Raw genomic sequence first — 20515 nt, 5'->3', positions numbered from 1 at the left:
TAAAATTTACTATTCCAGTATAAAACTGATTCACCCCCCCCCTCTCAATGTTATTGGTTTTGAACACCCTACTCACTGAAATATAGAAACTCCCCAAGACCCAGGGAGTTATATTTTCTTCTTCTTATTCTCTGAGAAATTTTCCAGAGTACTCTATTTTCCTTTTTCTATATCATATGCCACATCCTTCTATTTGGAGTCCTTTTGGGAGGGTCTTCCAACCTTTCTAGCCCCTCCTACACTCACTTTCTTCTTCTTTTTATTTTTTGTTGTCACAGTTGTCCATTCTTTATCTTTATTCTCATTCGTAGATAACCAAAACTTGAGCTTCATTACCAGTGGGGTGGATGAGAATCCCAATATTTGGAGGTTTTCTTTAAAGTTCCCAAACCCATAATTTCTTTTCTTCTTGGGGGTCTTTAGTTGGTTTTCCTAGTTAATATTTTCCTTATCTTGAGTTGGGATCTTTCCTTCCTTTTCAATATTTTTTTCCTTATTTTCTTCTCCACTATTCTGATCTTTCCCTTGAGAGTGTCCTAGTTCTATACCACTTCACCTCCCACGTCCATGGCCTTGGATAGTTGGTCATCTGATATCACATTATAAAGAAATTAGGGACCTTCAATCTGAGCATTTGCAACACATGAAGTAGTTGTATGGCAATCGATTCTCTTTTTCTTGTCCTTGGCCAAATTATTTTTAATCTCTTTATTAGAGAGTTTAGCCATTCTAAGGGGGTCCATCTCCAAACAGATCTCGGGAACTTTTTCTTGTTCCTCTTCCACCCTTTTCTGACCCTTGGCAGACTTTTGTTTCATCAGTTCCACTCTTTTATTGGCAGAGATAAGATGACCATATCTTGCAAAGTTTTGGTAGGAGGCCTTGGTATTCTCATACTCTATTTGTTGGACCCAATAACCTATCCTCGAGGATAAAGTCACTCTGGTTGGCAGGACTATGTTAATGGTAATATTAACATAGATTCTAGAAAACAACAAATAAGACTTGTTTTGACTAATATTGTCAATAGCAATGAATTTTCTAAAGGCGTTACCTTTTCCTTTAAGAACTTTTAGGTTCCAAAACTCAAGAGGCAGCCCAAGGAGACGAATCCAGGTGGGAGCCACAACACCAAGATCTAGCTAAGGGTTGAGGTTAGGTTTCCATTTATAGAGGGAGAGGTAGTTGTTGATCGTGGGGTGAATTTGGAGAGGTTAAAACCATTATCTAATTAACTTATGTTGATTGATGAGTTGACTCAATTCATTAATTTGTTAACTATTATAATTAACCAAATCTGTGGATTTTCATTGCTAGAATCCAAAGAATATTTCTTGTTGGGCCAACTACTCCTTCCCACCCGAGTTAAGGGTCCAACAACTATCAAGCCCCAACCCACCCTATTACTATTGGGTGGCTAGTGATGGGTAGTGGACTACTCTATTCTGGGTTTAGACCTTTTCCTTTTATGGGGCTGATTCATTTCTTCTATGTTTTGTGATGGTTTCTCTGATGGTAGATCCTATTGACTGCTCGGAGTCGTGAGCTCAGGTAATTATTTATTGATAATGTATTTAGTTGAATGTATTTAATCATTCTAAGAAAAATATTTCATCCTGATGATGAATCACTGAGTGCGATTCGAAAAGTTGATGGGAAAAAATTACACACAATCGAATCCACAAAAATAAACTAGTACAAAAATATTTCTTTAAATATTTAGTGGGAAAATAATTTATTTTATAATTAAACATTAAAATATTGTTCAATTAGTTTAATTTTTGTGAAGGTGGACTAATTAGGGTGGAATGAATTATTTGACTAGGTAGACAAGTGAACAAAATGTTATGCTTAAATTTTGTCCGTATTAAAGATGGTGTTGTCACTTAACAAAAGCAATGTTGTCTATTTAAGAAAATAAAATATAATGCTTCTTAGGGTGAAGAGGATTTTGATATATGCTAGTAAATTTGAATGAAAGGGATGTTAGTAAAGTGGAGGGACGATGCCCCCTTTAGCAATTTCTTTTGAAAAATATCACACCAATGATCTTTGGAAATAATAAATGGAGGGACAAATTAGATAAATCATGAAAATAAGGTTCAATGGAAGAGAATTGGAGAAAGAAAGAAGAAATAGAGAAATCGAATGAAAAATAGTGAAATGGGGTGAAATTTGTGAATAGGAGAAAATGAATGAATATAGGAAGGGGTTTGGAAATATTTTAGGATTTACCCTCAACACCTAGAGTACATAGAGAAAAGCAAAAGTAGAGGTTGACGAAAATAGAGCATGTGCCACTAGATCATCATTGAGTGGAGCCAATGTGACCTTATAGGTGACTAGAAAACACTAGCCCATTTGTATGTATCAAAAACTTATCCCTAAGGGTATATTAATTATAATAAATCATGCAAAAAACCATGGAAGCACTAATTTGGGGTGTTTGTGGGAGAACATGATGTGTGTGTTGGGTAGCATGTTATATGTGGAGTAGTTGATGTGTCTTACTAGAGTAACATGTACACATATGAAGAGTGTATGTACTTATTATGAGGCTTATCCATCATTATTTTAAATATAGGAAGTGATGTGCGATCTTTCACCATTTAATTTATATGCTTATAGGGTGATATGTGCCTAGTTTGATGCATGCAATTATAGTGAGATGTGTGCATCTTAGTAGTTTGGTGCATGTGACCTTGAAGTAGCAAATGCAAATAAGAATGGATTAGAGATAATTTTATAATAAACTCGGATGACTTTTTATGAATAAAAGAGTGATTGTTAGCGATTTATATGTTTTTCCTTTAAACTCTTTGGAAACTTCTTATGAAATGTAGCTCATTTGACACTTAAAAGAAAATACTTTATCCAATTGCTTTATGTAGTTTTTTCATGGAAAAAAACTAATAGAAATTGGAGTGATAACCCATGAGAAACATATAAGATCTAAACAATAAGAATGTGAGTGAACAACTAAATTGAAAATTGAAGGTAATGCATTAAAATAATCTCTATTGTTGATGAGAATAGTTGTAGATTAGAACTTCTATACAGTCAGTAGTAATGTAGGATCAAATAGCATATGGAGAATTGTAAAATGTGAAAATTTTAAATAGATACAATGAAAAAGATGATCACATCCACCATTAGATTTTATTGCATTTTGAATACTAATTTTTCTACATTTCTTGATCAATGAACCTGATTTTTATAGGCTAGATTTTATTACCATGAATTGAGTGTTCCTTGAATTTTATTTACTTCTTTCTATTAGCAATTTGTATTGATTGCATCTAAATTTATGGTATGCTTATATGTCTATTCCTTTAGGTACAATAATAAATGAAAAAAACAAATAAAATCTATGTATATAATTACCTCTTATATATTTCATAAGATAATTAGATCTCTAGAATAATTGTACATAATCAAAATATATATTTATTGACTTGGTCAAATTGACATGTTCTTTTCGTGTCATAGGATAATAACAAAGGAAGTAGTACATTTATGTAAAAAGGTTGCATAATAACAAGCTATATACCACCTAATCGTACATTTATACACATATTTAACACCTAATCATATGCAAACACCATAGATTCTGTCGTGTATCCGAGCATGCGCGTGATCAAATTTGTCGGCGTGACATGTTGATAAAGAAGAAAATGTTGTATTTACACCGGTGATGTATCTGTATAATTTGCGTCTGTTACTCAACTCTTTCTCCCAAATAGATCTCATCTATATATTCTTGAATTCGACTCTGATCTGTATAAGTTAATATGTATATTTATTTCTTCCTGCGGTATACCTAATTCAGCAGTACCAGAAATCAGAAGAGATGTCTCGTACTGTTTCCCCGTGTGCCGCTTGCAAGGTTCAGCGAAGAAAATGTGGAGATAAATGCCTCCTCGCTCCTTATTTCCCACCAAACGATCCTCAAAAATTCTTCGTAGTACACAAATTATTTGGAGCAAGCAATATTGCCAAAATCCTTCGGGTATGCATCAAATGCTTTTCCAGATTTTGGCCATGTTACTTTTCAATCGAAAAAGTTTGATTCTTCCCACTGTGCATTCCCACATATAATTGTCCTTCGTTTCACCATATGTTAGTCAGATCAACTTTATTTCAACGTCAATCCTTTTTTGTGCAGGATATTCCGGCTGAAAAGAGAGCAGATACTGTGACAAGCCTGGTATATGAGGCAAGTGTGAGAGTGAAAGATCCAATCTACGGTTGCACTGGTGCCATTTGTCGATTGCAGAAGCAAGTATTACATCTCCAATCACAACTGGCAACCACTAAGGCAGAGATCCTGGATGTACAGGCTAATCTTGCGTCTTTTGTCACAGCAACTAGAATGGATGTACAGGCTAATCTTGCGTCTTTTGTCACCGTGTTCTGTAATTCCGGTGAAACAGCAACTAGAATGGATGTAGTAGATCAAAACGATCCATTTAGTAATAACGAAGTAATAGTTTCACAATACGACGAGGACCCATTTGGATTATGGGCGCCACTGTGAAACTGTTAGGGTTATCTGTAGCCATGCCCACTGTGAAACTGTTAGGGTTATATAGCTTACCAGTCATTCTTTAATTTGGGATCATATATTTTTAGTCATATTTATAGTACATACAAGGAAATGGTGGTAAAAAATAATATATAATATTTTAGTTTAAATATGTGAAATTATTTATTTATTTATTGTATTCATAATTTTTTATTTTAAAATGATTATATAATTATATTATTAGCAAATAAAGATTCATAATATAGGTGTGCATTCTTATGGTTTAATCTATGTATATTTTTAAAATCTATATATTTTTATGAGCTTAAAATGATACACAACTTAAATGAGAAGCTTACATATCTACCTAATGGATTGTGGAAAACTCATACCAAGTACTAATAAGATACCTTTAAAATAGTCTATTTTAAAGATAAATATAATCTATAGTATAGATTAAAGAGTCTATTTTAAAGATAAAATATAATCTATATTATAGATTTATTGCTTTCTTATATTCATACAATATGTAGGAGTGATATATTTGACAAAACAACTACTTGCCTCCTAGAAGATAGTTTATTTATTTGTATAAAATTTAATTTATATTATGAATTTATAGCTTGTTGTGCTATTTACACTAATAACCCCCCTTCATGACAAATTCTAGCTTGTAGCCCATGTTAGATACCCATGTATAGATTTCTTATAGAAGAGTAAAAGAAGAAACCCCCCCTCCAAAAAAAAAGAAAAAGAAATCTACTTTTAAAAAGAGAAATAATACAAAGAGAATGCACACCAAGAACTCAAGGACTACATCTACCATAAAGTAAAATAAATGTTCTTTCAATACAAAAGAAATAAGAGATCTATGCCACTATCATAACACTAAATTCTTTTATTTTATTATTTAGATAATTTAATTATGTGTTAAAGTTATTATTTATCAAATAAGAATGTAAAAGTTCAATCTTTATGATAAATCAAATTACATTAATCCTTTAATTTTCTTTAGATTCTTTCATCATAGATACATTCAGTAAAAATTGATAAACTTTATCTTTGAGTTCATAATAAAATTTTATACATGATTTTCATACCATCACAATTATAAATATATAGGGTTTCCTTTTTGCTTGTAGATTTTTAGTATATATTTCTAGTTTTTGCGGAAAAGAGGTCTAGTATATAGGAGAAATATTCTGAGGACAATGCAAGGCTATTTTGTTTTTTATTATATGTTCTATTCCGTCTGTAATGTTTAAATGCCTTGCAATTACTTATAGTAGTTTTTTCCTTATGGTGCTGAACATACTTATCTCGTCAAATTATATAACTTACTGTATATGCTCATTTTCAATAATAATTGAAACTGACTTTAGTCAATAGTTTACTTATTAAAAAAAAATTATCTAATGTATTTTTAAGTTATATTGAATGTCAAATAATTTGAATAAAAGTAGATTTTAATACTTTTTCATATCAAACCAATCCAATCCAAGATGGAGCTACTTTTACACTTTATGTTTATTTTTTCCAAGCATAATTGATCTTGAATTATCTGAAATATTTTTAAGTTATATTGAATTTAAAACAATTTAAATAAAAATAGATTTGAATGCACTTTTCTCGTATCAAACCAACCCAACCCAAAATGGAGCTACTTTTACACCCTATGTTTATTTTTTCCAAGCATAGTTGATCTTATGGGCTGTGGTGTAAGGGTTGCAAGATGATGGAAAAGCCATTATGGTGCATGGAGGAGAAGATAAAAATAGTGAAAAATGGAGGTTTGTGGAAAAACAATCCTCCATTGGAGAATATGCATTAAAAAGATATCATAGCACTTTTTCCCAATTAATGGATCAAGGTATGAGGAGCGAGACAGAATCAGAGTCGAAGAGAAAATTCTTACCATACGAGAAGGAAAGGAGGATATATGGAGGAGGAAAGAGGAAAACCGTTTGCAAGAATTGGGAAGCCTTGAGAAGGACATCTGAAGCCACGTGAAAAAGGGAGGAGAAAAGATATAGAAGGTGGCTAGATAATTTGCAGAGTACTACTCTTCCGAGACTTCCACCTGGCCAGTTTCATAGCATGGAATCTAGTCAAATATATTTGGGCATATCTTTCAAACTTTGTTACTTTTAACTAGGCATTTTTGTCAAACTGTTTGCATGTTATCTGTGCTTTTCCATTCTGTAAGAATATTTGTGCATGCAAAAAAAAAATGTTGTTCATCTGGACTACTTTTGCATGAAGGAATCTAGTCTTTTGAATAAATATCTCACTAGAGTTTTGACCCAAATTAATTACATTTCCTTGAGGCATGTTGTTAAATGCTTCATAGATCTACACCTACACATACCTCTTTAACTCATATTCATAATCTGGCTTATTGCTAATAATGTTTAGGCCAACAGACATTGTCTCACTATGCTTATTTATCACAGAATCGTTTAATTTGTCTACTGATGCTATACTTACACTATCTATAAGGTAGAATGATAGTTTCATCATATTTTATTAGTTTATCATAATATTATGGGGAAATTTTATTCAATAATCACTCATGTTTCGTTGTAATTTGGTTTTATCGCAACACCCTTATACAGTGCAATTTGTTTAGACCATGTCCACATTGTAACTTATTGTCATTACTTTTCATAGTTAACTTTCTCTACACGTTACACATGCACATTATATCTTAATGTTGTTTGCAGATGCCATAGTAGCAATATCTATAATTGTATCTGTTATTCGCACTAGCATCTATCCTCTACATTCTTTTACATTGTAGAGAGTCTTAAACTTATATTCTCTCTCACCCACATTGTATGCCACATACTTCCTTGGATAATTATGGTATAATTAATTGTAATGAATCATGCAAAAAACCATGACAAACCAAATTTGGGTTGTGTGTGGGAAAGCATGATCGGTGTGTTGGGTAGTGTGTTATATGTGAAGTAGTTTATGTGTCCTCCTAGGTAACACATACATATATGAAGATTGTATGTATTAATTATGAGGGACATGTACATGATTATTGTATATGTAGGAAGTGATATGTGATATTCCATCATTTAATTTATATGTGTAAAGTGGAAAACTGTAGGACCTTAGCCAATTCGCCATTTGGAAGAAGAGGGAATTTACTAAACTCCAATTTTCACTTCAGGGAGGACTTTACATTCAAAAGAGGGAGATGAATCTACTAGACCTGATCCCAACGGATGCAAGGATTGAATAGTAAGTGGATTGGAATGGAATTAACCCTTTTGTAAGTTGATTAATTTAATTAGGAGTAAATGCTGGAAATAAAAATGAAGTATGCAAAAACAGTGAGCTACAGATTTAGGATTTAGCCATGCACCTGGATCTGAGAAATTTGAGATAATTCGGAGCTGCTTTGCGTGATCCAACAAAAGTTGCAAGAACCATGTGTCTAGATAGGGGCGCCCTCCTATAGGTCTTCCAAACATTCCATGCGTCAAAAAGGGTTTTTCTGCCTCTATGAATAAAGCTTAATTCTTTGCGCACCTATTTTTTGTACACAAAAAGGAAGGGAAATGTGTTCAGCATAGGGGTTTGTCTTCAAATCAAACCCCAATTTTTGAATTAACCAAGTGGTTGAAATAATGTAAATGAAATGACAGAAAGTAGAAATCCTCCTATTTTAGGGGATGTTGAATTGAATGAAATTGAAATGCTTATACCTCGTTGTGAAGTTTTGTTTGCCTCTACATGGAATTAGGTTTTCATGAAGTAGAATGTTGATCTCCTCCTCAATGCTTGAAATCTTGTCTCTATTGCTGCACCAAAGCTTGAAGGAAGATTAAAAATGCTTCGTTTCTCTTCAATTCTTGCTCTCTTGAATGCACAGATGCTTGATTGAATTTTGTTAGCTATCAAATGAGACGAAAAATCCCTCTTATATACTTGCTAGTGGGTTTAATTGACTGATTTTCTAACTTTTCCCAACAAAGGATGGAATTCCCCCTTCAAATTTGAGTTAGGTCCAAGGGAGAGGATCAAGGAAGGTCCCAAATAGGGGATCCTAGGGCACCATGCCCTTGAGTTGTCCTATTTTGTGGTAGGATCACATGGTTAAATTGCAATTTGTTTTTGATGTGCATGAGCATATTGAAGTCTCTGATCAGGCCGAGGAGTGCAAACATTAAGGCAAAGACCCAAATGTAGTCGAAAATTGAAAGGGGTGCAATTTTAGGATGTTACATTTAGCCCCACTTTAGCTTGACTATCAGCTTAGGAAAATAGTGTCGATAAAGTACAAGTAATTTAGATTGAAATACTTTCACCATATAAAGGAGGCAAGATTCACTAGGCTCCCAGTAGACTTTAGAATCTTAAAACTTCAATGATAAGGTAAAAGGGAAGACCATGAGAGAGACAGAGAACCATGACTACAACTAGTAAAGTTCTCTTACTATGAGCCATGAAAAGAATACCAAAAATTACAAAGCAAATACAAAGTTCGCTAAGTAACTTTAAGTATCAAAAGAGACAATCATGAGCGGAGTGTATGCCCCCATGTTAAAGCGATTGTATATGACTTATCAGGAGCAATTTCATTAAGGTAGAATAGACCCAAAGAAGACAAGAACATTATCACAATAATTTAGCCCCCGACAAAGGATAAATCAAAGGATAATGAGAGCAAATCACAAATGACAAGGCGGTTTCACCTAACTTTGGAGTTAATATGCTTTGTATGATAACTCATGTATATCATGTATATATATATGTGCATAGAATCATTCTCATCCCCCAAAGAAAGGAAGCCAATGTTGGCATTCTACACTCTTATGAGAATAGTTGATGTTTTCATTGATGGCAACCATATGGCAACCAACTGGCAAGTCACCAGAAATTGGTTTATACATGCCCGACATCACAAATTTCATACACCGGCACTTCACTTACATCCTGATTACATCGACAACAAAGCATATCGACACTCCAGCCGACATGGGATAAAGTTTTGTTTATATGTTTGTAAATGAAATTATCTTTTGTAAAGCCGACATGGTATATTGTAAAAGACTCATATATGTGTGAGATCTTATAAGTCATTATGATATATGTGATCAGACAATTTTATATAAGGTGATATAGTTTATAGAGAAAGTTTTTGTTATAGATTGAGCTTAAACTGATACTGAACCTAGCATGAGACATGTTGTTTTGAGAAGTGCATTGTATTGGATTTGATAATCCATTTTGTAGTTAGTGTGACTCTTTATTGAGCAGCGAACTCTAGGCTGTTGGCCTCCTTGCATGTGTAGGCCCCTCATTGTAAGTAGTATTTATTCATTGGCCAGTGAGTAAATATTGTGGGTCATAATTCCTACGGAGGTTTTTCCCACAATGAGTTTCCTCGTTAAATATCTTGTGTTATGGATGTTGTCTCTGTTTCTCTTTATTGCAATAATTCTTATTTATCGGTACACTCTTTGGGGATGCAAAGTTTTAAACAAGTTTAAATATTTTGCTAATCGGTCAGACACTGATTCACCCCCCCTCTCAGTGTCTTTGGGACTGTCATTGAATCTAACAATTGGTATCAGAGCCTAGTCCTCTATTTTTCAAAATCCTAACAGCTTGAGGAAAATTTTGACACCGGTATGGATGAATAAATTAAGAAAACAGTTAGAAGGAGCTCTTGAAGATTTTGATGTAGAAACATTGAAGAATATCAAACTTGAAGATGATCTAAGGATTGCACAAGAATTCATTAAAGGACTTCAGGAGAACTCTGTTATAGCACAAAATAAAAGAAAAGAACTTCATGAGAAGATTTAGAATGATGATGATGAAAAGGAAACTCTTAGAGATGTTGCAAATGAGTTGAGATGAGAAAATAGTAATATGAAGAATGAAATGCAAGATATGACTATGAGGCAATGTAAATATATTGAAGATGGGAAGAAGAATGAAGAAGACTTAGCTAGGAGACTTAATGATGCTGGAAATGAAAATTTGAGACTTGGTCATGAAAATGATATGCTAAAGACATATTTGATTCACATGCAACATGATAAAGATGACCTTGTGAGACAAGTTGGAATTCTGGAAAATGAGTTGGCTACTGCAAATAAATACAAAGACAAATTCAATAAATTTTTAGAAGAACTTGATGACATGCTTAAAAGGCAGAAACCCAATGGAGATACTAATGGACTTGGATTTGAACATGGAGAAAGTTCTGGTACTGCAAACAATCAAAATCAAAACAAACTGGTAAGACAACCTAATGCTTATAAATTTAATGGGAAATGTTTTAAATGCAACAAGTATGGTCACAGAGAAAATCAGTGTAGATTTAGAAATAATTAGAATACAAACTCACCCACTGGTCAATGTTCCAAATGCAACAAAGTTGGTCATAATTAAGAAAATTGTAGAATAAATGTGAAATACTATGTTTGTGGAAGATTTGGGCATTTATCTAATCAATGCAGATCACAATCTAGTCAAGGATATGGAAAGGCTATTCAGAGGAATAATGTAACTTGTTATGCATGTAATAGGATTGGACATATTGCAAAATTATGTAGAAGCAAGAATGTAACGGCCAACAATAAAGGACCTAGTTTGAAGGGCAAAGAAAAGGTAGATGAAGTAAAGCAAGAATTTTCAAAACAATGGATTAAGAAAAGTGATCAGAGAATTGATGAAACTATCTCTGCACCAGTAGAATAGAGTAATCCTCCACCGACAAGAGATTCTTCATCTAATTGAGGAATAATCCTTAGGGGTATTACAACAAGTTGAAGATCATGCATTCTACCCTCGGTTGATGGTGAGAAGATACGTTTCTTCTTTACCGGAGGATGTGTTAAGTTTTCACTTAACCGGCGAGCATTTAATGCAGTTTTAAAGAACCTTTTTGACTATAAAGCACCAGGAAACCCTCATTTCGAACTCACCGAGCATTCAAACGATTAGAAAGAGCGAAATTGAGAAAGGCATTCTAAGGCAAAGTTGTGAAGTGATTTTCAAGCATTCAAAATTTCAATTTAGAGAGTCTATGGAGAATTCATGTCGTTAGAGTCAGTTTGCAAGATAACCAAGGAAGCAATTAAGGTAGTTACTAGTTTACCTTCAACCAGTAGTAGACTTTATAAAACCAAGAAGATACCTAACAGAGGAGTTATGGATTTAACCGGAGCAACATTTGATAATAGGTCACTTAGAGTGAATTATGTTAAGGACATAAATGTGAGATATGTGAGCATGGTACTAGGTTACAAAGATACCGATACAAATAGACTAAATTATGTTTCTAGTCTATGTATTCACAATGCCTATGAGATGGTAAACAATAATGTTAGGATCAATGTGTGTGAATGGATTAAGGATGAATTAATTGACAATCTAAAGAAGATTAATGGAGATAAGAAAGGTACTTTCCATTTTGGAAACCTACTAGTATGCCTAATGTTATACTTTACCAATGAGATACCCGACATAGGTCACAACGATTTTGGTTATGACATCCAGGCAGGAAAACAAATAGAAGATGCTTTCATCGGTATGGGCACTAATAGTGTTAAGAACATTACAGACTACTTCAAATCATTCCAATCTAAGATGAAAGCAAGAGAGAGACTACCATAGAGCATATTTTAAATATGACAAGGAAATTTACTTTGTTATTAAGAGAGATGAAACTTGGATGGAAGCAGCAAGTCCTTGAACTATTTGGGTTATAGAGATGGGTTATGAGGTAGATCTACATGTTCTGGAAACATATGCTAAAGCTCTACTTGATGCACCAAGGGAGTCATCTGAGAAATTCTTTGGAAATGCAAACACTATTGAAAGTAATGTATCTATGCAGAAAAGGACAAAGAGAAGAGAAATATTTATTAGAGATGCCTCCAAGAAGGTAAAGGAGATCAAAGAAAGTATCATGAACATCAGTGGTATATCAGCAAGTGAACTTGAAGGACTACAACCTAAAGCACATATTTCACTAGTTGTAACATCCTCCGATACTGCCAATAGTAAGGCTGCTGAGTTTAAAAGAGTAGAAAGGAAGAAAAAACCCTCACCGGTACCCTCTCCTGCACCTAAGAAAACCAAAACACTAAAGAAGAAACAATAGGCAGTTAAGGAACCGAAGAAGAAGCTTACACCTAAGAAGAAATAGACATCGGTTACTCCCACACTAGATGATTTACTGAATAAGATAACAGAGGAAGAAAATTTGTCTAATGTAAGCAAATGGTATAATACTTCAACTGATACTGGCAGAAACACCATTGAGGAAAGAATTATCTTATACTTGGATATATACAAGAAAGTTTTGATAGAAGTGATTGATGAGCTACCAAATGATCTCTACATGAGACTAGAAGCTAAAAGGCTATCTATAATGGAATTGGATAAGAAATTGAAAGTTGAAGCACTCTTGGCTATTCACCTAGTAAACAATAAGGAAGAAATAGATGAACTAATTTTTTGAAGCTAACTGGTGTGTATTTTTTAGTGGACATCGACAAGTAAGCTTGATGGCTAGAAGAGTAAAAGAGATTGTAGATGAGACAGTAGATAAATGGGATATATTCTTTGTAGAGAAGGAAAAGAAAGAGGAAAAGAGAAGACCTAAAAAGACATTCAAAGTATATCAGAAAGGCAAGGACAAGGGTAAAGGCAAAGTTGGTGGTATTCCAAACATAAAGGTTACAGATAATATTCCACCGCCAGCTTTGGATACACTACTGGTACACACAAAGGATCCACCAATTATTAATACTGAAGCTATAAAAAATGATAATACTAACCCTAAGTCTGAGATACTCTTTACAATGAATGTGAATACTCAGGAGGTAAACATTATTGTGGACAAGGAAACTTCAGTAGTGAAGACAGATAATGTTGATAATATAGTAAGATTTTAGAGAAACCGACACAAATTGTTGACTCTCAGGAAACTGAGATACTGACTCAAACATAGCAACCGATAGTAGAACTTTCAGAGAAATAAACTGAGGCAGAGGTTCATGTTGAGACCAAGTAACCAACAGTTACAGAGACACTGAAACAATTTGAGAAACCATTAAAGGTTGAGGTGCAAACACAGACTGATCCACCAGAGGAAAATAAAAGCAAAATGGATACATCCGAGGAAAGTAAAGAGGATATACTGAAGGTGATTGGTCAGACATCTGTTGAGATGAAATCTATAGCTGAACTGAGTACATCTACAAGTGAATTCAGACCTACTAATATTACAGAGGCACTTTTGGATTCTATTAAGAGGATAACCGATTGCAATGCATTGGCTTTTAAGGCAATTGATAACACTTTACCTATTCTAAAGATGATTGCACCTACATGTCAAATAATTGCATTAAGGATTCTTTAGGTAAATTGGACACATTGTCCAAATTCATTTCTAATAATGTAATAACTATAGACAAGTTGAATGGGGATATCATAAAGGAGAGAGTTGAAAAAGAGAAAAACACATTCTTTGAAAACACCGTAAAGAATTGTAACGATTGTGTGGATACATTTTTATCGGTACTCAATTGTATAATTTTGGAGTATAAGGAGCTATATAGGGAAGCATGTAAACCTCACTGTTTGACTGAGGATATTGATAAGGAGATCAATAAGACACAGAAGGAAATTTATGACATTGCAGATAATATTATAGGTTCATCCGGACTTATATCATTTTTTGAGCAGGAAATGGTAGTTTTTTAGGAGAATGTAGAAAAACTTGAGAAAGAGAAGGCAAGGATAAGGTCTAATGCCCAGAAACTAAAAGATAAACTTGGTCTGAGGCTAGATAATTTGATTACTCAGAGAACTGAATTGTCTAAGGCAACAGTACAAGGAGAATGATCACTAGATCAACAGATGCACTATCTCACTGGTATGATCCAGCAGACTGAGGCAACTTTAGATGAAAGAAACAAATTTATGCAGAGTTTGAATATGATTTTGGCCAACATCTTTCAGATTGTAACCAACCGATTACAAACCTTGAGGTAGCATTTTTGTACTCTTTTGATTATTTATGACATCCTTTATCATTGATGTCAAAGGGGGGGTAGTGGAGAGAAAAATGCATGTACAGAGGAGATCACTTTCTTAGGGGGAGCACTTCTTTTTGGATTTCAGCTTTGGGATAACAGTTTTTAATTTTCTCATGAGTGTTGCCATCAATGGAAAAGGGGCAGATTGTTGGCATTCTACACTCTTATAAGAATAGTTGATGTTGTCATTGATGGCAACCATTTGGCAACCAACTAGAAAGTCACCGGCAATTGGTTTCTACATGCATGACACCACAAACTTCATACACCGGCAGACACCAGCACCAACAAGCACTTCACTGACATTTAGATTACATCGGAAACAAAGCATACCACCACTCCAGCCGACATGGGATAAAGTTTTGTTTATATTTTTTGTAATGAAATTATCTGTTGTAAATCCGGCATGGTATATTGTAAAATACTCATATATGTATGAGATCTTATAAGTCATTTTGATATATGTGATGAGACAATTTTGTATAAGGTGATATAGCTGATAGCGAAGGTTTTGGTTATAGACTAAGCTTAAACCGGTACTGAACCTGGCACGAGAGATGTTTTTTTGAGCAGTACATTGTATTGGTTTGATAATCCATTTTGTAGTCAGTGTGACTCTTTATTGAGCAATGAGCTCTAGGTTGTTGGCCTCCCTGCATGTGCAGGCCCCTCATTGTAAGTAGCATTTATTCATTGGCCAGTGAGTAAATATTATGGGTCACAAATCCCACCGAGGTTTTTCCCACATTGGGTTTCCTCGTTAAATATCTTGTGTCATGGTGTTATTGCAATAATTCTTATTTACCGGTACACTATTTTGGGATGCAAAGTTTTAAGTAAGTGTAAATATTCTGCTAATCGATCAGACATTGATTCACACCGCCCCACCCTCTCAGTGTCTTTGGGACTATCATTGAATCTAACAACCAGCATGGAAGAAGGGAGCACATGTGTCTTTTGAGTCAACATGGGAGAGACCAAAAGAGATCTCAATGCTTTGCATCATCCTCAAGTAGACAACACTAGGGACAACAAAGAGAAGAATATCGAGAACAAATAGAAGAATGTCACAACAAGCAAGAGAGGAGAGAGAGAGAGTCTACAGTGCTAGTCAAGCTAATCAAGCACATCATCCTCCCCCAGATTTTGCTGATCATTATTTCAGGAAGGTGGAAAATACGCAAGAGGAGCCACATCAACCATAATAAATGGAGCTATCACAAGTTCCAAACAAGGATCATGCTCTAATTCTAAGTCACTTTGTTTGTTACTAGGAGCTAGGATTAATGCTTTTAAATTTTTTGTAGATAAGTCATTGTCAATGTCAACATATTCATATTCATCATAAAAAATATTAGGATTAATATTTTCATCATTAAGAATATTTTCACCTATTTCTTCATCAATATTAATAAGAATAGGAGCTCTAATAGTATTAGAACTTGAACCATCATTTATCTTAAGCATTTTGCGTCTTGGAGAATTAGGTTGAACATATTTAGGAGAAAATGGAATCATGACAATTGTTGGTGTTTTAGGAGAAGAAATGGTCTGGAAGGCAACTTCACAAGCTCTAGCACAATGTCTCCTTCAATGTTCTCTCATAGAATGGTTTCGTCTAGTCTTGGCTGAAGATTGAGGAGGGTTAGGTTCAATAGGTATAGGCTTCATACCTTCTTCCAAGGAAGGATGAATGGGTTGAGGTCTTTTAGGTTGGGTAATAGGATAGTTTGATCATTTCTCTCTATAAGATGGAGGAGGAACCACACCATATAAAGAAGGAATAGGAGGTGTAGGAATGAGATTGGGTCCATCATGAGGAGGAGGGATAGGTCTAACCTTAGGAGGGATAGTTTGTTTTTAGCAGGATGAGTGTTTCTACCTTTGGGAGGAAGAGGAGACTCATCCATAGGAGAAGGAATAGGTTCTTTGTTAGGAAGAGGAATATCTCTTTTCTTGGGAGAAAGGACACCCTTCTCTTTAGGAGAAGGAGTAGGTGCCTCTTTGGGAAGAAGATTATTTCTTTCCTTAGGAGGAAGAACAATCTTATCCTCAAGAAGTGGTATATGATCATCAAGAGGAATGCTAAGTGTTGGCTTTCTTGGTTTATCTAAGGATAAAATCATTTTATTTTTCCAATTTTGATATGATCTAAAAAGAGCATCACTTCTAGGTTCAAGAGGCTCGAATTATTCAGAACAAAAAAAATTAAGATAAACATCCCCATGCCTCATTTTATGTTGAAATATGCTATGATTAAAAGTTATGATTTCACCATTATGAGGAAATTTCAAACACTTATGAATAGTCGAAGCGATCACTTTAATGGAAGAGAGACAAGGAAGTCCCAACTTCCCACAAAATTGATCAGATGGAGGAATGATTAAAATTTGAACATCTAAGCATTTAGTCCCAACATCAATAGGAAGTGTTATAGAACTAGTAAAAGGACAAGAGAAGCCATCAAATAATTTAACTATCACATCAATATCATCGTATATCACTTGATGAAATTGAAAAGTATAAAGAAATTATTCAATTATCACATTAACCATGAAATTAGGATCAATAAGGACTCCTCTGGTGGTTATACCTTTGATTTTTGCACTTATGTATAATGGGCCATCGGGTGCCTTAATGGTCTCACTAGGATCAAATATTATGCACAAATCTTTAGGAGGATCTAGTTGGTCTACAAGATTCACCATGTTATTAGTTCGAAGGCTCACATCATTGGAAGAGAAAGCAAGATGTTCAGTCTCAATAACATTAGTCGAATGGGATGGTAAAGGATTAGTGAAAATTTGAAGGTTCTGATTAGGAGGAGCTACATATTTGTTTCCTTTACCATTCATAGCTACCACAAATATAATGTTGTTATCAATCAATTCTTGAATCTTAATTCTTAATAAAAAACACTTTTTAGTATCATGATCAGGCTGATGATGATATTGACAAAAAATATTTAGCATCAAACTAAGGGGAAAATGTTTTAGACAGATCAATTGGTTTTATTTCGAGAAGTTTCAACACATTATTTTGTATTAATTGAGACATAATGCTATGAAAATATTCATTCAAACGAGTAAACTCTTTTTCTCTTTTAAAGAATTTAGACAAAGGAGGAATAGGTGTAGCACCTACGCATTGACTATTGTTGTTGTTGTCATTGAATTTGATGAATTCTTTGATTGGTTTGAATTTCGCAAATGGTTGTTGAGCACTATCACCGTTATCACTCAGAACCATAAAAGAAGATGATTTTTCTAATTGACTCACAATCAAATGATAATTGTGAAGTACTTGTTGGCATATTGGCATAATTGTTGATCATATTGATGATCTGGTATAAGGACTGTTGGTGATGATATAGTTGAGATGTTGTTTGATGACTTGATGATCACTTTGTGTTTTTATTAATGACAACTATCGTTACATTGTTTTGTCATGTTATCTAACCAATCTATGATTGAATGGAAAGCTATGGAATGGATTTGACAGTTAACTGGCAAATAGGACTTTAACCAGTAAATGTGAAACTATGTTGTGCTTAAGTAATTGGATCTTGAGATTGATGAAGAATTGGGTGTTGCAATTTGGTATATGTGTTTGTAACATTGTAATGAGGTTATGACCTAAACCGCATCATGTTTTCGCTACCGGAAGTCATGTTTGTGATTCACTAATGTATTTTTTATAGGGTTTTAGTAGGGGTTAAGAATCAATATTCAAATATTATGACCGGTAATGATTTTGAGTTTGGCAGTGTATTACATTGTGTTTGTAAGATGGTGATGATGTAGCTGAATCCACGTGAAGTGTTTCAATGATGTTTTGTTGTGATCTAAGGGAATTTCTTGGGAATGAGAGAAGTGCTTGGTAGAATGAGCTAAGGGTTTGAAAGTGTATCAAATCAATGTGTGGTGATCATTCAATGAATGTAATTCATTTTTAATTGATTGTAATGATCCATATGATGATATGTAATGACTTGTAAAGATTTGTGATGATCTATGATGTAAAACTTAGTATGAGGTTAGGGTTTTGTAACCAAATAAGTTGTAAATTCTATTTAGGGTAAGTTTGTGATGATTTACTATGTCGGTGATCAAACGAAGAGTTTGTGGCTGAATGAGTGTGTGTGTTTGCAAGAGTGAAGAAGATTGGAGAAGGAAAGGATCTGTACAAGCAAGCAAAGAGTGTTATTTTCAAATCATACATCTATTGTTCCCTAATAGTTGTAGCAGTCTCAAAATACCTTAACTAGGTAGGTCCTGACATTCCTGACTGTATAAATCCCTTCAGCGGGTCACTCATTAGGTTGGATTCTAAATCCTTTCACTAGGTTACTCCTAAAAGAGTAAATCTCCTAATAGGGCCGAGGTAAATCCCTTAACCAGGGGACTCCTAACAGGTTCTGATCCTAACGGGGCATATTTGTAAGCTCTTAACCGAGCTAGGCTCCTAACAGGGCGTATTCCAAAAGAGTGCAATTCCCACTATGGTTTTTCCCATTAAGGTTTCCATGTGAAAATCCTAGTGTTCATGTGTTGCTTGATTTCTTATGTGTTGAGTTGATATCTTTCTATTGCATGCATGTTGATGAACACTTAGAAGAACAATTTGATGAATCTAATCAACAGTATGATTTCAGTTATTACCAGTACTATTTATGAGTTGTTTTGAAAGAAGTTTTTGGTGGTTGTTAATGTTTTAAAGTTTACCACCATTATTGATTCACCCCCCTCTTTGTAATAACAAGTTCCTCACAAATAAAAATTGGTATCAGAGCCTTGGTCCTCTGTGTGCACAAGTTTAACCACTTGAGGAAAATATCTAGAGGAAAATGATGAAGGAGGGTCCAAAGTTTACTAAGGAAAAATAGACAATATGAAAAGACAGAATGAAGATTTATATCAAAGGTATGGGTTCTCATTTTTGACAACATGTTACTACTAAATATGTACCCCCTATCAGTCCTCTAACTCTAGATCAGCTTAAGGAGCAACAGGAAAACAATCAAGCACTGCAAGCCATTGTAAGTGTACTGTCTGATACTGAATACATTGATGTAAATGGATTAGAAACCGCATTTGAAGTTTGGGATAAATTAGATCTAATCTATGGTGGTGACAAACATGTTCAAAAATCTAAGGAAGATATTCTTAGAGGTAAATTTGATGATATGAGAATGGTAGATGGTGAAAATATAGCTCAGTATAGACAAAGTATTAAAGAGGTTGTCGGTGGTATCAAAAGTGTTGGAGGAAAGATTGAAGATGACATTTTCGTAAGTAAGATGTTAAGAACTCTTTTACCTACCTATGCTATAAGAGTTTCTACTATTCAAGAGTTAAGGTCAGTAAGTAGTGATAAAGTCACTATTGATTATCTCTTTGGTAAACTAACTACATTTGAATTAAATAGTTTTGATAATAGTATTTCTAAGGCATCTGAATCAGCTTTTAAAGCATCTGTAACTGGTAAACCTATGAGAAAAGGGAAAGATGTATGTCACAATTATGGTTGCATATCTAGTCATGATGGTAGTAGAGGAGATAATGATGATGATGACCATCTGATGGAGTTTGAAGCTCTTCTACCCAAGAGACTTCCAACAGGCACTGGTAAATATAAAGGTAAACTACCTCTTAAGTGTTTCTCTTGCAATAAGATTGGACACATTGTTGAAAATTGCCCTAACAATGATAGTAAGGAGAAGTTTAGAAAATATAAAGGAAAATGGAAGAAACAATGCTATGTTGTAGTTGATGAAGGTGTGACATATGAGGAATCAGAAGATGATGACAATGAGGAGATTGGCTTTGTTGATGTGAAGGAAGACCTAACTAATGAAAAGGCCTTGGTATCTCAGTTTGACTCTAATGATGAGTGGATAATAGATAGTGGTTGT

At 34.2% G+C, this 20515-nt stretch overlaps 1 protein-coding gene across 1 annotated transcript; it reads left to right on the top strand.

Moving 5' to 3' along the window:
• Positions 1–3732: 3732 nt before the first annotated feature.
• Positions 3733–4648, top strand: LOC131033115 (LOB domain-containing protein 11). Its single transcript, XM_057964247.1, has 2 exons — positions 3733–4009; positions 4166–4648. Exons 1-2 carry the CDS (start codon positions 3851–3853, stop codon positions 4535–4537), a joined length of 531 nt encoding a protein of 176 aa, XP_057820230.1. The 5' UTR covers positions 3733–3850; the 3' UTR covers positions 4538–4648.
• Positions 4649–20515: the final 15867 nt, after the last annotated feature.

This window comes from Cryptomeria japonica, chromosome 3 (genome assembly GCF_030272615.1).
Source record: "Cryptomeria japonica chromosome 3, Sugi_1.0, whole genome shotgun sequence".
NCBI lineage: Eukaryota > Viridiplantae > Streptophyta > Pinopsida > Cupressales > Cupressaceae > Cryptomeria > Cryptomeria japonica.
The sequence above is the reverse complement of the archived record's forward strand: the minus strand, read 5'-3'. Positions and strand labels throughout refer to the sequence as shown.

What these genes read in the sequence shown, in the direction of transcription:
- LOC131033115 (XM_057964247.1), top strand. Translation starts at nt 3,851, where the DNA reads ATGTCTCGTACTGTTTCCCCGTGTGCCGCTTGCAAGGTTCAGCGAAGA. An exon ending in ATATTGCCAAAATCCTTCGG is followed by an intron (nt 4,010 to 4,165) that starts GTATGCATCAAA and finishes TTTTTTGTGCAG; the next exon opens with GATATTCCGGCTGAAAAGAG.